The 15,993-nt window shown below is 45.7% G+C and overlaps 1 protein-coding gene across 1 annotated transcript in view; it reads left to right on the top strand.

Annotated features, from left to right (window-relative positions):
• Positions 1 to 7,264, top strand: part of POF1B (POF1B actin binding protein) — a 142,516-nt gene extending 135,252 nt beyond the window's left edge. The window contains exon 16 of the mRNA XM_033946778.1: positions 6,547 to 7,264. Within this exon, the coding sequence (XP_033802669.1) occupies positions 6,547 to 6,567 (21 nt within the window). The 3' untranslated portion in view covers positions 6,568 to 7,264. The remainder of the gene's footprint in view (positions 1 to 6,546) is intronic.
• Positions 7,265 to 15,993: the final 8,729 nt, after the last annotated feature.

The raw sequence follows: 15,993 nt of genomic DNA, 5'->3' as shown, positions 1-15,993 counted from the left end.
CCCCCATGACCGGCGAAGATGCCTGGGGAAGGGTGGCTGGCATTATTTCAAGAGCCAAAGCCTGGTACAACATATCTTAAAATTCGGAGGGGAGGGGAGGGGAACCCCATCATCATCATCATCCTCCGGGGAAGGAGCCACTACCTGTGGAGATTTTGCTGCTGAAGCACGCTTGCATTTCCCTGGAGCGTCACCTGCGCACTCCACGGGGTGCCCGTCATCCTGTTTGTAGGCACACGGGTAAAAACTGTGGCTGGATCCCCTTTCAAATTCCAAGGGTACTTGAGCCAACCAAATTATGCCCCCCTCTCACACCACAGCACACATGGAACATGGCGGTGCACTCGACAGCCATACATCATAAACGGAACATGAGCCCACTAAATCCTGCCCTGGAGAGTCCATCTGGGTAGTTTTCCTGCAAAAATGAAGCTTACAGAGGCTAAAAATAACTTTTAAAAAAAGATTGTGAAAATCCAAGATGGCCACCGTGGGTGCCAATTTTACAACAAAGTCGCCCAGGAACCCTCTGAAAATGGTGATTTTTTTTAATTTTAGGGGTGGGGAGGGCTAGGGCACACAGAGAAACCACCCAAAACCCCTTTTTGAGACCCCCTCCCAAATCACTGTTTCAGGCTGTCAGGTTGGCTGGAACTGCATAGAAAGAAGCCAGAACTGCTTACAGAGAGATCCTCTGCCTCAAACAAGAAAGCAAGCTTGGCTGCTGTTCTTCTGATTTCCCTCACCCTCCGGGTTGACACCAACAGTTGGTAAGGAAGGAACCTCCGCCACCACCTGACACCAGCGTGGATGCGACCAGGCAGAGGGACGCAGTCGGCTCGGATCTCAGGCACACCTCCACGGAGCCACACAGCCTGTGCAGTACTCACTGGCGGTCAAGCCTGGTGTGAGCAAGCTCCCGAGGGAACAGTCCCTGAGCCCCGATCTGAAGTGCAGGCTATCCAGAAGGAGCACTGACCTGCAGCCAACCCCCTTTCCGCAAACTTAGCACAAAAATCTGCAATCTCCCACAGTCAAAGCTATCCCCGCAGGGAACCTCTGTAGCACAAGGACCGAAAACACGATGGAAAGAACTAAGAAAATAAACACAAGTAGAAAAGACAAGCTCCTACAGTCTGACTTATAGGAAACAAACTGATTTCCTGGGGGGCAGTTCTGAGGTAAGAGGGGAGAAGCTCAAGACTGTCATGAGGCTTCCTACAAGCTCTGGTGGGTATAGGAGAATAACCCATTAGTCCAGGAATAGAGTGGGATTGTACAAGAATGTCCTTCTATCTGTCTGGGAGCCTTTTATGTCAGGGCTGGTTATAATATTGTCAAACCAAGTCCATTTAAGTCAAATTGGTATAGGCAACATGAGTGAAGCAGTGGTTTCAAATATCCTTACAAAACAAAAGAAAATCTTCCTCAGTTCAAATTATAGTTCAGATCTGAACCAGTTTACCCATTACTAACTGAAACCACTCTTTAGTCTGTTGGCGTTAAATTCTTTGGTAAAATCTGTTTTCCTTTTAAAATGTTAAATTTTAATTTTGTAAAAATTTAAGTGGTCCTTTTACTAAAGTGTGTTAAGCAGTTAGTATGTGAATTAGCGCAGTCACTGTTAATGTAGAGGCTTGAAATAGAGAATGACACGGGGACTGTTTCCTGATGTAAGCCGTGGTTAACCCGCAGGAACGGAAAAAATAATCAGCTGTTTGTCACGGGTAGTGAAGCAAGGCTTTTCACCACCCTGCGGAGCAGTAAATGGCCTTGTCCCTGCAGGAAAGCATCTGCTGCAAGTTGCCTCCTTCCCACCCCTCCTAGCCATCAGCTCCCCTCGCGATTGCAAGTCCAACAGCCCCCCTCCCTCCCTCCCTATTGTGGGTCCAACAGCCACTCTCCCTCACTCCCAATCATGGGTCAAAACCGGCAAAAAAATAAATAAATTTGTGACTCCCATGGGTTGCACCTTCAGGGGCGGGCCTACCAGCCTCTTTGAAGCTTCATCGATAGAAGAGGCATCATCGCATGCAGGCCTGCTCCAGGACCTCCTTCCGATGTAAGACCTACAAAATTTTAACACAGGAACACTTACCTCCCCCTATTTAGGAGGTAGTAAGTGCTCCTGTATTACCTTGAATTATCTGGTTAGTATATGCTAATCATAACATCCTAGCCAGATAACTCAAGAACACCTTTTGTAAGTGGTGGTAAGTGCATCCAGTTTTCATGTAATCTAGTTAATGTATGGAAGTATATTTTCTCTGCCTTAACTGTATGGGAAGATTCTAGGCACACCCCTGACGATTACTATTGAGGCTTTGCAGTTGCCATGTGTTCATTTTTGCAGCTAACACAAACTACAGGTGTTTTATTTTGCCATTCTTTAATTAAAGGGCTCCTGAGTTTCTGCATATCCATATTACTATTACTACTACTTATCATTTCTATAGCACTACAAGAAGTACACAATGTTGTACACAAAAAGTAAGAGATAGTCTCTGCTCTACAGAGTTTACATTCTATCCAAGACAGACAAAAGGACAAAAAAGAGCTTAAGAAATTGTATTTATTTCAGTTATTATTACATTACATTACATTAGTGATTTCTATTCCGCTTGTGCCTTGCGGTTCTAAGCGGATTACAAGTTAGAAGACTGGACATTTCCAGTAGGATTGCAGTACATATAATCAAGAATGCGTTAAGTTACAATTGTTATTCTGGACTTTTCCAGGATAAATTGGTAGTAGATAGTGATAGGTTGTTTAGACGAATAGAGATAATATTGTCCGGATTCTGTTGTTTAGACGAATGGATATAATACTGTCCGGATTCGAGGTGTTGCTGGTGGTGGTGTTAGGGTAGTCATGAGAGCATTTTCTAATACTTTTGTGAGGTTATGATGATGGGAAGTGTTTTTTGAAGAGATGAGTTTTGATTTCTTTTCTATTATGGATCTTCAACATTATAGGTGTACTTTCTTGCCATACCACTTCCATCATATGCAGAAGAAAAGAATCACAAGTTAAATTTGTATTTTGAAAGTGAAATGAAAATACCTGCAAAAAAAGCCAAGTTCTCACCAGCAAACACATTCATTATGCACCCTCTGCTGACATTCATTCTATTTATAGTCTTAGTTCCTTCATATATCTTACAGGAAGATATCTTATTAATATAGTACTGATTGTGGTCAAACCTAGATTCCATGGTGGTCATATGTGGAAGATTAGGTTTATACCTTCGATAATCTTCTTTCTGTTAGTCCCTGTAGTATTCCATACGCGAGGTGTTCAATCCCAACTCGCAATCCAGGAGTTGAAGAAATCTACAAATTTTTCTGAGCACATGCTTCACCCCCCTTAGCCTGAGAGCTAGCAAACATATCCAGTTAAGTAGCAAAGCCAAGTAACATAGAAACATGATGGCAGAAAAAGGCCAAATCTAGTCTGCCCATCCACAGTAACCATTATCTCCTTCTCTCTCCGAGAGATCCCACATGCCTATCTCAGGCCCTTTTGAATTCAGAGACAGACTGTCTCTACCACCTCTTCTGGGAGACTGTTCCATGCATCTACCATCCTTTCTGTAAAAAAGTATTTCCTTAAATTACTCCAGAGCTTATCACCACTTAACTTCATCCTATGCCCTCTCATTGCAGTTTTTTTTTCAAATGAAAGAGACTCGACTCATGCGCATTTACAATACGTAGATATTTAAACATCTCTATCATATCTCCCCTCTCCCGCCTTTCTTCCAAAGTATATTGATTGAGATCTTTAAGTCTGTCCCCATACGCCTTATGATGAAGACCACATACCATTTTAGTAGCCTTCCTCTGGACTGACTCCATCCCTTTTATATCTTTTTTAAGGTGCGGCCTCCAGAATTGTATACAATATTCTAAATGAGGTCTCACCAGAGTGTAGAAATGCCCCACGAAGGAAACACACACACGCAGTCTTAGAGTCGGGAGGAGGCGCTCGCAAGGGCTAGCTCCGAGTCCCTATTTATTATGTTTCTAAGCTAATGACATCATAGTAACTCCCTTGTTTATACATCTCATGATTGGCGGGTACAAAGGTACATGGTTTTACATTGGTGGATACAAAGATAGGTACATGCTTTTACCTTGTGATCACCCTCCAACTCAGCACTTAGACAAGGACCTGATTAATATGTGGACAGAGCCTAAGTCTTTGCACATATGCAATGTCTGTGCAATGCCTGTCAGCTGATGTCCTTACCAAATAAGGACAGCTCAAATAAGATAAGCATGTGACAGTCCAAAGGTTATAATGCATGCTCCTTAGCCTTAAGCTGTAGGCAAAGTCTGATTGTTGCCCATATAAGGGATAACGGTAAATCTGTGTCAGGTTAATATGTGACAAAGGTCTCGTGATAAGATGCTAGCATTTTCCTTTACTTAGAATGGCTGCCTGGCAAGAAGGGAGAGGGAATGGGAATACAGTGGTACCTCGGTTTACGAGTGCACCGGTTTGCGAGTGTTTTGCAAGACGAGCAAAACATTTGCAAAATCGGTGCCTTGGAAACCGAGCATGGCTCGATTTACGAGCACCCCCCCCCCCCGCAATCCGGCACCCCCCCTGCCTCGAACCGGCACCCCTCCGCCACGATCCGACCCCCCCGCCACGATTGGGCACCCCACTGCCACGATCCGACCCCCCCGCCACGATTGGGCACCTCCCCGCCACGATCCGACCCCCCCCCCCGACACAATTGGGCACCCCACCGCCGCTTCTTACCCTCATCTGGGCACTCTTTAAAATCAGCCTTCTCTGCTGGGCCTTGAGCATCTGAGCATGCTCAAGGCCCAGCAGAGGAGGAAGCTGATTTTCAAGAGTGCCCAGATGAGGGTAAGAAGCGGCGGGGGGGGGGGGTGCCCAATCGTGTCGGGGGGGTGTCGTATCATGGCGGGGGGGGTGCCGGTTCGAGGCAGGGGGGGTGCCGGATCGCGGGGGGGGGGGGGCCTTCGAGGGGAGCAATGCCGGTTCTCGGGGGGGGGGGGGACGCATCAAAGCGAGTTTCCATTATTTCCTATGGGGAAACTCGCTTTGATAAACGAGCATTTTGGATTACGAGCATGCTCCTGGAACGGATTATGCTCGTAATCCAAGGTACCACTGTAATTCATAATTCTTTCACAGGGGCGGTGAAATCAGTGTGCCAATCTCGCCCTGTTTCAGAATGACGTCCCTACACCAGAGTCTTATACAGGGGCATCAATACCTCCTTTTTCCTACAGGGGCATCAATACCTCCTTTTTCCTACTGGCCATATCTCTCCCTATGCAATCTAGCATCCTTCTAGCTTTCACTGTCACCTTTTCAACCTGTTTGCATGCATTCGCATTATTTTACTATGTAACCCGTGGTACCTAATATTAACTTGAGTTACCTATGCTATTTCCCTTTAACATGCAATAAGGAGTAAATAATGCAAATTAGGGCTATAATGGCTGTGGATTATTTCTACTACTACTACTACTACTACTACTACTACTGTTAATGATTTCTATAGTGCTATCAGATGCACACAGCACTGCACAGGGTCACAAAGAGTAAGAAAACAGTCCCTGCTCGAAAGAGCTTTCAATCTAAATAGGCAAGACAGACAAACAGGATGTCATGCATACAGTATTATTACTTGTGCAGTATTTTATTTTCTCTCTGTTTCCCAGCCTTAATGTTTGCCTTTTTAGAAACAGTACACTCCGCTGTAATCACCTTAACTAGAAGTGTTATCCAAGACATTGGGTGCTTTTCCTAGTTAGATGTAACTACAAACTTGGTATTTGACTATACAGTGGTGCCTCACACAACGAACTTAATCCGTTCCAGGAGCAAGTTTGTTATGTGAAACGTTCGTTGTGTGAAACGCGTTTTCCCATAAGAATACATGTAAAACAAAATAATTCGTTCTGCAGCCCTGTTTTCCCATAAGAATACATGTAAAAGAAAATAATTCGTTCTGCAGCCCTACATTTCCCTCCCTCCACCTCACCTTATATGCAGAGTTTGCCAGCTTTATTTTTCACCCAGCCGCACGCTTTCAAAAAGCTGTGCACGCGCAGCTGCTGAAGTTGATCAATGTTCTCTTCTCCTGCAACTTCCGGTTTCCGGTTGCGTCAGAGGAGAAGATTGAACAACAGAGCATGCGCGCATGTGCTGCTCTTTGAAAGTGTGTGGCTGGCCGAAAAAGAAAGCCGGAAAACTCGGCATCTAAGGTAAGGTGGAGGGAGATGATGGAACACTGCATTTAGACAGGAGGGTGCTGCTGTTCCCGGCTTCGGCGAGAGTAGTTCCGCCCCCCCCGGGCCCCTCGGGCGACTTCGTTGTGTGAAACGAAGTTCGTTATAGGGAGCAAGACAAAAAGTTCGTTATGCGCAGCGTTCGCTGTGCGAGGCGTCCGTTATGCGAGGCACCACTGTAGTTGCCAGTTCATTTCATATTGTTAATAAATGCACATGGAAATTGCCTTGCTTCTGTAAGATAATGTATATCTTATTTATTTTCTGACAGGAATACTTTACCTCGCCTTAAAGAACTGTCTTCAGCTTTCAGGAATGAATGAATCTTCTGAAGATAAAAATTACTTAAAGAAGTTTCCATCCAGATTATGTTGACCATTACTTCAATGTTCTATTTTTCACACCAAAGATTCAGTCCAAACAGTGAAAGCTAGGCCCTGACATACATTTGTCAAAAGCCAGTTTAAAAGAATGTTACACATAAATGTCCTTAACAAAAGTTGAAAAAGCCTCAAATACAAACACCTTTACTTTTGGACTGAATCTTTATAAACCTGAAAAATAGCTTTGAATATTTTGTAATATAGCGGTGGTGGTTTTTTTTAGACTTTATAAATTTTACATACAGAAAGAAATCCAAAGCTTGGTGACAGGTTTATTTTTTTAATGCACAATGTAGAATGATATTGAAGTTAATAAAATATATTTTCAGTTTGATAAGTAGTTAATTTCAGAATCTTTGTGGGACAAATGAAGGGTTTTATGGTACTGTACCTGCATCAACATAACTTGCTTTGTATTGTGCAGAGAGTAAAGGGGTTCTATATGACATGTATTGCAAAGCTGCTATTCATATGAGATTGTGGTTTGTTTGTTTTATAGAGAGAAATTGCTACCATCGTTATTTGATAAGTTCTTACATTAAGAGTTATTGATGTGTACTACTATGCAATAACATTTAAATAAAATTGCATGCTGTTTAATCTGGCCATTCTGATTTTTCATTTCTTTTGGATTTTGAATCATTTTAATGCCTACATCCTGTTTGGTGAATGTCTTAAAACTAGTTGTTGAGCTGTGAGAACAGTCAGAAACAGTAGCAGGTTGAGACCAGTGTTCCCTCTAAGCGGGCGGGTGTTGTGAGCAAACTTTTTTCACTGTGAGCTAAAAATATCGGGCGCCAGCAAGTTATGAGCCAAATAAATATGTTGCTTTCTACCACAGAACTTCCTTACGTTTGTATGGAATCTATCCCCTTTCAACTTTAGAGAGTGCCCTCTCGTTCTCCCTGCCTTAGCTACTAAGTCTATTCCCTTCAGTACCTTGAATGTTTCTATCATGTCCCCTCTCAATCTCCTCTGCTCAAGGGAGAAGAGGCCCAGTTTCTCTAATCTTTCGCTGTACGGCAACTCCTCCAGCCCCTTAACCATTTTAGTTGCTCTTCTCTGGATCCTTTCGAGTAGTACCGTGTCCTTCTTAAAGTACCAGTGCTGGACGCAGTACTCCAGGTGAGGGCGTACCATGGCCCGGTACAGCAGCATGATAACCTTCTCTGTCTCTTCAGTCCAGCATCTGCCCCTTCCATTCACTGTCTGTCTTTCCCTGCCATCTCTCCTCCTGCCCCCCCCCCCACCCCCCAATTTGGTCTAGCATCCATCATCTTCCTTCTGTTCCCCTCATGGTCTGGCATCTCTATCCTTCCCTCCCCCCTGTGGTTTTTAGCATATCTCTCTTCTCATTTCCTCCACTCAGATCTGATCATTCTCTGCTCTCTCTTCCCTTTTCTTCTCTGGTCTTCCTTCTCTATTTTCTGCCTCCATCTAAATTAAATTCTTTCTTACTATTTAGTCCCGTTTCCCTCTTTTCACTGTGTCTACACACAGCTTGTCACCCCTTTCCCTCACCCCTCCATTATCTTACTATTTTCTTCCCCCTTTATTTATCTCCTCCTTCCATCCAGTATGTGTTCTTTCCCCACTTCCATTCAGCATCTGCTCTCCCTTCTCAACTGACATCCATCTGCCTTCTGCTCTCTCCCTTCTTCTCACTTCCATCATCTGTCCCCTTCTCTCTCTCTCTCATCTCCTCCATTCCATCATCTGCCCCTTCTCTCTCTCTCTCTCTCTCCCCCCCCCCAACTTCCATCATCTGCCCCCCTTCCCCTCACCTTTGTGGGTCACTTTCTTTCCCCTGAGGGTGGCTCATGTCACAGGGGAAGCTTTGGCCGAGCAGAACCGCTTGATTGACAGTGGAACTTACTTGATTGATGTCGATGCTGGGGCCCGTTGCCGTTTGAAGGAAAAAAAAAAAAGGTGGAAAAAAAGGAACCTGTAAAGGCGAGAGGAAGGGAAACCTCCAGGACAGCTGCTTTTTGCCCTCCTTCAGCGGCCCAAGAGTTCAGACCAGCAGCGGCAGCTCTGTATGCTTTTAACTTCGGCACAGAGCTGCCCCTAATCAATAGTTTAGCGCGGTTTCATGAGGCAGCCTCGGGGCCTTTGATAGCCGGCCCGCTTCGATGATGCGATGTGGGCCGGCCTAGCAAAGGCCCCGAGGCTGCCTTATGAAACCGCGCTAAACTATTGATTAGGGGCAGCTCTGTGCCGAAGTTAAAAGCATACACAGCTGCCGCTGCTGGTCTGGAGGTGCGGAGACAAGGCAGGAGGCAAACGCGGTGGAAGGCAGGAGTCCCGGCGAAGGCAGGAGTCCCACACAGCGACTGCAACAGGAAGTTGCAAGTCAGCTGACGCCGGCCTTTCGTTGCGGCGGGGACCGAATCCTTCGCGGACCGGCAAGATTTTGTTTGCGGACCGGCGGTTGAAGAACTGTGCTCTACACTGTGTGCGCTGTGACGAGAAACTTGTGCGCTGCGAGGTAATATTTTGTGCGTCAGCGCACCCCAGCGCAGCTTAGCGGGAACACTGGTTGAGACACTTGTCTCTCAATAGACCAACCAAATTTGCGTACCATGACCAAAGCAGCCAATCTGGAGCAACTAGGATTACTAACCCTGGATGAGTCGCTATTCTTCCAAAGACCTGGCCAACCATGGGCCACAGGGGAAAAATGTACAATAGCCCCTTCTCTAGTCAAGATTATATTAGAGTGTCCATGCTGGTACTTCTGACTGCTGATGCAATCTCATTGAATGTTAGACATCCCCATCGATGCACAATGCTGTTCAAAGCCCTCTGAGACAGAGACTACTGTAGAAAGATTTATGGATCACTAATCAGTTACATAAACAAATACGTGCCTGTTTGTCAGATGCTAGGGAAAACCATAATCTCCTTACCCAAAGTTCGTTATTTTGCCAGTTACTTTATACTAAGAATAGAGACCAAGGCTATGGGAAGAATTTTATTATGAAAATAGAAAAATATAAATCATAAGTCAGCAGCAATAACTAATTATTGTTCACAATGTCTGTACATACATATATGAAACTCAGTACACAATTATCACACTACACTTGCTAGATAAATGAGTAAAACTAATTCTTACACACACTAAATAATTCCTTATAATTCCTGATTAGCAGCAACGAAAAATATAGCTTATCACCCCGAGTAACTTTACATCTCCTTATCCCGAACCACAATAGAATTCTTTTATCTAACCCCAGCTGATAAGATAGATAAATTCCTTATTCTCACCATCTGATTATGTCAGGTGAAAGGGAAGACGACTTCTACTCAGCACTGAAGATAAGAATTCTCTTGGTACAGGAACAAGAGTCCGTTAGTCACTGGAACAGCTGTAAATTAGGTTGGCAACCAAGGTTTCCTTAATGTAATGGAATCCAGATGTACAAAAGTCCAGTTTCTCTCTCTCAGGCACAGTCACAAGAGGTAACTTTTCAGGTTTTAATTATTATAGATGATGTGTAGACAACACCTATGATAAGATGTGAGCTCCTTCACATCCTAACATAGACTAAATAATTAGGCACATTCCACTTGGTTCATCAGATGACCTCTCTGGACCAATCCAGAAACATAACTTAGATGAATAGCCTTTCTGTATAGAGTCTCGCTCAGGTCGTGAAACAGAGGCGCCTTTGTTAGATAAGAAGCACAGGTACAATTCCTCCCCCAAGATTCACACAGGCTAAGCATGTAGGCATAGCTGGATGTCCTTGACTAGAATACAGTTCTGGTATATACCCAGAATGCATCAGGCAGAAACAGCAAAGATGTTTTCTTCTTTCTCTTCTAGCATGGGTCAGGCTGGAATGATTTCTTGCAGATAATGGTTCAGTCTTTATGATGTCAGAGAGGCCTAACCTTCAGGTGTAAATAAGGAAACACCCCTACACCACTCCCCTAGGTCTAGGGTCCAGCTGAGATAGCCTGTATACTGTCCACTCCCAATACGTGTACTGCTGATAGAGCTTGCAGGTGAACCTCTGCCCAGCGAAACAATAACTGGACCTCCAGTTTCAATGGAGCACTCTTAGTGCCTCCCTGCCTGTTGTCATAGGCCACTGCTGTGGCATTATCAGAGAAAACCTGGACCATTTTGCTTTCCAGGGAATTCTTCAACGTCTGTAGGGTCAGAAGAATGGCTCAGAGCTCCAAGTGATTGACAGACTACTTCCTCTGCCAGGGTGACCATCAGCCCTGAACTGGGTGACTCTCGCAATGACCCTCCTCCCAGCCATAAAGTCTGGTATCTGTCATCTGGATCACCCAAGTGAATATGCAGAGCGGCAAGCCTTTTTCTTGCGACTCTGGCTTGAGCTACCAACGCAAACTTTGACGCACTTCTGCTATCCAGGTCAGTGAGAATGTAGATGAGCTTTCGCCCACAGAATAACCTCTATGGTCGTCACCATCAACCCCCAGCATCTTCAGACAGTGCCCAACTGTGGGAGCTGGCATCACCCAGAACTCCGACATCTGGCATCTTTATTTCAGTTTGCCTGTCTCTGGCAATCAAACACGGCATTCTGTCATATTGAAGCAAATTCTCAAGTGAGATTGCGTGGGCTCCAAGTGACTCTTAAAGTTGAGGATCCAACCAAGGTCCTGCAGCAGCTGGACAACTTGTGTCACTGCTATCACTCCCTCGTGATTGGACAGAGCTCTGATCAGCTAGTTATCCAAGTATGGATGCACCTGGATCCCTGCTTTGCACAGGTGCATTGCAACAATGACCATCACTTTGGTAAAGGTGCAAGATGCCGTTGCCAGCCCGAATAAGAGCGCTGAGAACTGGAAATGGCTGTCCAGCCCGTGGAATCTCTGGACCTTCTTGTGAGCTGGGAATATGTAAGTAAGCCTCTGAAAAAGCTAGAGGCCAGAAATTCCCCCAGTGCCACCAAAGCTATTACCAAATGCCTGGTCTCCATTTGAAATCGGTGCACCTTCAGCCCTGCATTGACTGACTTCAAATCCAAGACTTCACTTCAGTCATTTGAGTCTTTCTTGGGCACGATGAAGTCTATGGAGTTTTGCCCAAGCCCAATTCTTTGGCTGGTATGGATTCTATGGCCTGATTTATTCTTGATGGTATGATACGAATATGCTTCTTCTGTTAAAACTATTATACAGTACGTTCTCTTATTGAGTCTGTGCTCAATTTATACAACTGTACCCTTGTATTTTTGGGCTGAATATCCAGAAGCCATGTCACCGTTGCGTGGTCTCTGACCGTTCTCTCTGGCCAAATGGCTGACAAGTCCACAAATAGGTCCAGTAGAGGTTGAAATAATTCAAGCCTGTATCCCTTTTAAATGATGTCCAGTACCCAGTGGTCCGAGCAAATTCTCATCCAAATCTCCCAATAAGCTGAAAACCTCCCTCCAATCAGAGAGGGTTGGTGACCGAACTGGCATCATTGGGACTTCTTAGAGACTGCTGCAGTATGTGCACTAGAGGTCTGAGCTTTCCTGGAGCCTCCAAATCTCTGCTGAGATCCTTGAAACGATTTATGGGCAGAGGACCCTGCTGAGAACTGACAAGAGCGAGAACCCCCAAAAGGAACAACCACCTAATCCCCAGGGCAAGGATTTTAGGCAACGTTCTGCCATACTGGCTATAAGGTTGTTCAGGCCTTTTCTAAACAGCATATGGCCCTTGAATGGAAGACCACTCAAAGTGGCTTTGGAAGCCGCATCTCCTGCTCATTGTTTGATCCAGAGCATTCTATGTGCGGAGATTAAATAAGCAGAAACCTTGCTTATAACTCTGAAAACATCATATAGAGCAGTGGTTCCCAACCCTGTCCTAGAGGACCACCAGGCCAGTTGGGTTTTCAGGATAGCCCTAATGAATATGCATGGAGCATATTTGCATGCCTGGCACCTTCATTATATGCAGATCTCTCTCATGCATCTTCATTAGGGCTATCCTGAAAACCTGATTGGCCTGGTGGTCCTCCAGGACAGGGTTGGGAACCACTGATATAGAGCATCTACCACACAATTCACTCTTGAAAGTAGAAACTGGGAGTATGTGTTGTCCTCTGCCGGGGCTTGAAGCAATCTGTTATGGCAGGTGCATGTAGCAAAAGAAGCTGCAGCCGCTGTCTTTGGACCCAAGGCCAGGGCCTCAAATTGCCTTTTGAGGACTAAATCCACTCTGAAGTCTTGTGCATCCTTAAGTTACTTTGCCTTCACTTGGCAGTGAAGTATGTTTAGTCACTTGTACTACCAGTGAATCCACTTTATGTGGGACAAACAGTTGCAGAAAATCCAGAGCCCTTGGATACAGCTTTGTCATAGTCCTGGCAGCCTGCAAAGGGCATTCAGGAATATTCCATTGCTCTAGTAGCATCTTCATAATATCTGGATGTGAAGGAATAAATATGGCCTGAGCCTTAGAGCTGGCTCATAACTGAAAGCTAAGCCTCAGAGGTCTGCAGGTCTCAAGATTTAAATCCCACAAGGATTCTGTAATTATCTCTAACAAGGTGAATACAGTCAGGTCTTTCCCCTGATCCAGGGCTGGCATAGACTCCTGGCTGGTGGTACATCCTCCAAGACGGAAGATATAGATTTTAAAGGATTTGACGCCTTCACCAACTGGACCTCTGTGTGTCCAGCAGATGACTTTTAGGCAGGAGAAACATGTTCATGAGGGGGGACCCCCCTGCACAATTACAGATGTGACCCCAAACAATGTCTGCAGCCCCCAATAATTTAATTAGGCTGTGAACATTAAACTCATTAAATCTGAAGTAAACCCCTGAATAGGGAGCCCCGAGGACATCTGGAGGAACTCGCCTTGTCTCCTAGCAATCCCAGAGGTGCATGTGCCTCACTAAATCCACCAAGTCGCTACCTGAGGGCTCTAGGGGGAACTGAGCCAACTGTGAATGGGACATGATAGAAGGACCAGAGGGGGGGCAAAGCTCAATGCTCCCACCCCTCCCCCTCATATGCCCCATGGCAGACAGAACAAGGACGCTCCTCAGGTGGCCATCCAGCATAAATCTCACATGAATCCACATTAATTGGCTGTTCACCAGTTCTCAATCTCAATAGATATTATAGATGTGGGAGGAAAAGACTTCAAGTGCTCCAAGAAACAAGGCTTTAGGATATTCTAACCTTGTTATTTTTAGAGCTATAATTAGTCATAAAAACCTACCCTTTTTAAAATTTGCCTTACTGCTCAAATCCAATAATTAATAAACGTTTCACTTAGCTTTAAACTGGGCTGATAATGCTGTTCTCTACAGAGCTTTCCCATTTCATCTAAAGCAGCGGTCTCAAACACGTAGCCCGCGGGCCACATGTGGCTCTCCAAGTTTTATTTGTGGCCCGCGGTCTGGACTGGATCATTCCCTTCCTTTTGGAGCAGCAGCGGGTTTGGCCGGTTCGTTCCATTCAAAGCCGCGGGTTGGCGGCTCCTTGCCCTATTCACTCCTGCATCGGAAGCCTCTCTGATATCACAACATCAGAGAGGCTTCAGACGCAGGCGCGGATCTCGCAAGGAGCCGCCACCCGCGGCTTTGAATGGAATGAGCCGGCCAGACACGCTGCTGCTCCAGTGGCGTACCAAGAGGGGGGCGGTCCACACAGCTGGTCACCCTCCACTGTTCTTCCTAGAGTGCGGCTTGCAGCTCGTCTAGAGCAGAGGTGCCCAACTGCTTCCCTTCCCTTCTCACCGCTGCCATCGGGGAACAGGCCGGCACCATGCTCTTTGATCTCTCTGCTTCTCTCGCTGCCCGACCTCAATTCTGATGTTGAGAGGACGTTCTGGCTAGCCAATCACTGCCTGGCTGCCCGGAACGTCCTTTCCGACGTTAGAATTGACGTTGGGCGGCGAGAGTTGGTCGGCCCTATGGAGATCTCGGCCTGTTCCCGATGGCAGCAGCAGCAGCAGCCTATTCCCCAGTGGCGGTGGCATGGGGGAGGGCAGGAAGGAAGAAAGAAAGAAGGGGGAGGCAGGGAGCCAGAAGGAAAAAAGAAAGAAGGGGAGGGACAGGGAGCCAGAAGGAAAAAAGAAAGAAGGGGGGGACAAGGAGCCAGAAGGAAAAAAGAAAGAAGGGGGGGGACAAGGAGCCAGAAACAAAGCAAAAAATGGGACAAGGAATCAGAGAAAGACAGACATAGAAAAAGAAAGAAAAAGTTGAGGGAGGGAATGAGGTCTGGAGGAGAGGAAGCATACACGAGGCTGAAAGAAGAGAAGAAATATGGAATGCACAGTCAGAAGAATAAAGTGCAACCAGAGACTGATGAAATTACCAAACAAAGGTAGGAAAATGATTTTATTTTCAATTTAGTAATAGAAATGTGCCAGTTTTGAGAAAGAAAAGATATTAAACTTTAAATGTGAGTGCTGCAGAAAAAATAGAGTACTTGGAGGGCCGCAGAAAAAATAGTTAATGTCTTATTAAAGAAATGACAATTTTTCATAAGGTAAAACTGTTAAAGGAAAGTTTTATAAACTACAAAGAGTTTAATCTCATGCAAAATTGTCATTTCTTTAATAAGACTAACTATTTTTTTCTGCGGCCCTCCAAGTACCTACAAATCCAAAATGTGGCCCCGCAAAGGGTTTGAGTTTGAGACCACTGATCTAAAGTTTCAAGTTTAATATAGTTTTGATTAATCGCTTAATCATAATTCTAAGCGATGTACATAACACTAAAATTACAAAATTTAGGAAATACAATACATAAAAACAGGGGTGCCCAACACGTCGATCGCGGTCGACCAGTAGCTCAGGAAGGCCACGCGAGTCGATCGCGGAGCCCATCCCGGGCTCCGTGATAGACTCGTGTTGCCGTCCTGATCTACCGGGCCGATCAGCCTTCCTCTCCAGTGTTCTCCCTAGGGCCTTTTAGCTGTCATCTGCTGCTGCCGCCGCTGCTGAACATAAAAAAAAAAAACAAAAACAAAAAAAAACGGCTTGGAGATTTCAGCCCGTAGCGAACTTATGCTCCGTGGCTCTAACGTGTGCGTGCCGGCTTCCCTTCTCTTCCCTCCGAAACCGGAAGTTATGTCCGGGGGGGGGAGAAGGGAAGCCGGCACGCACATGTTGAGAGCCCTGAAGCAAGCGTTCACTATGGGCTAAGGCGGGAGACAGGTTAGTGAAGCATTTGCTCTTCTTGCTGCCGGGTCCTGCCTACTTTCTGTTTCCGCGAAGGCATGACCCGGCAGCATTTCCCCCAATAGGTCGATCGCGATCTTGGGCCAATCAGCCTTCCTCTCCCCGACGGCAGAATTGACGTCGGGGAGAGGAATGCTGGTCGGCCGAAGCAGGGAGAG

The sequence above is a fragment of the Geotrypetes seraphini genome, chromosome 5, assembly GCF_902459505.1.
Source record: "Geotrypetes seraphini chromosome 5, aGeoSer1.1, whole genome shotgun sequence".
In the NCBI taxonomy this organism is placed as follows: domain Eukaryota; kingdom Metazoa; phylum Chordata; class Amphibia; order Gymnophiona; family Dermophiidae; genus Geotrypetes; species Geotrypetes seraphini.
This window is presented reverse-complemented; position numbering and strand designations above follow the sequence as displayed.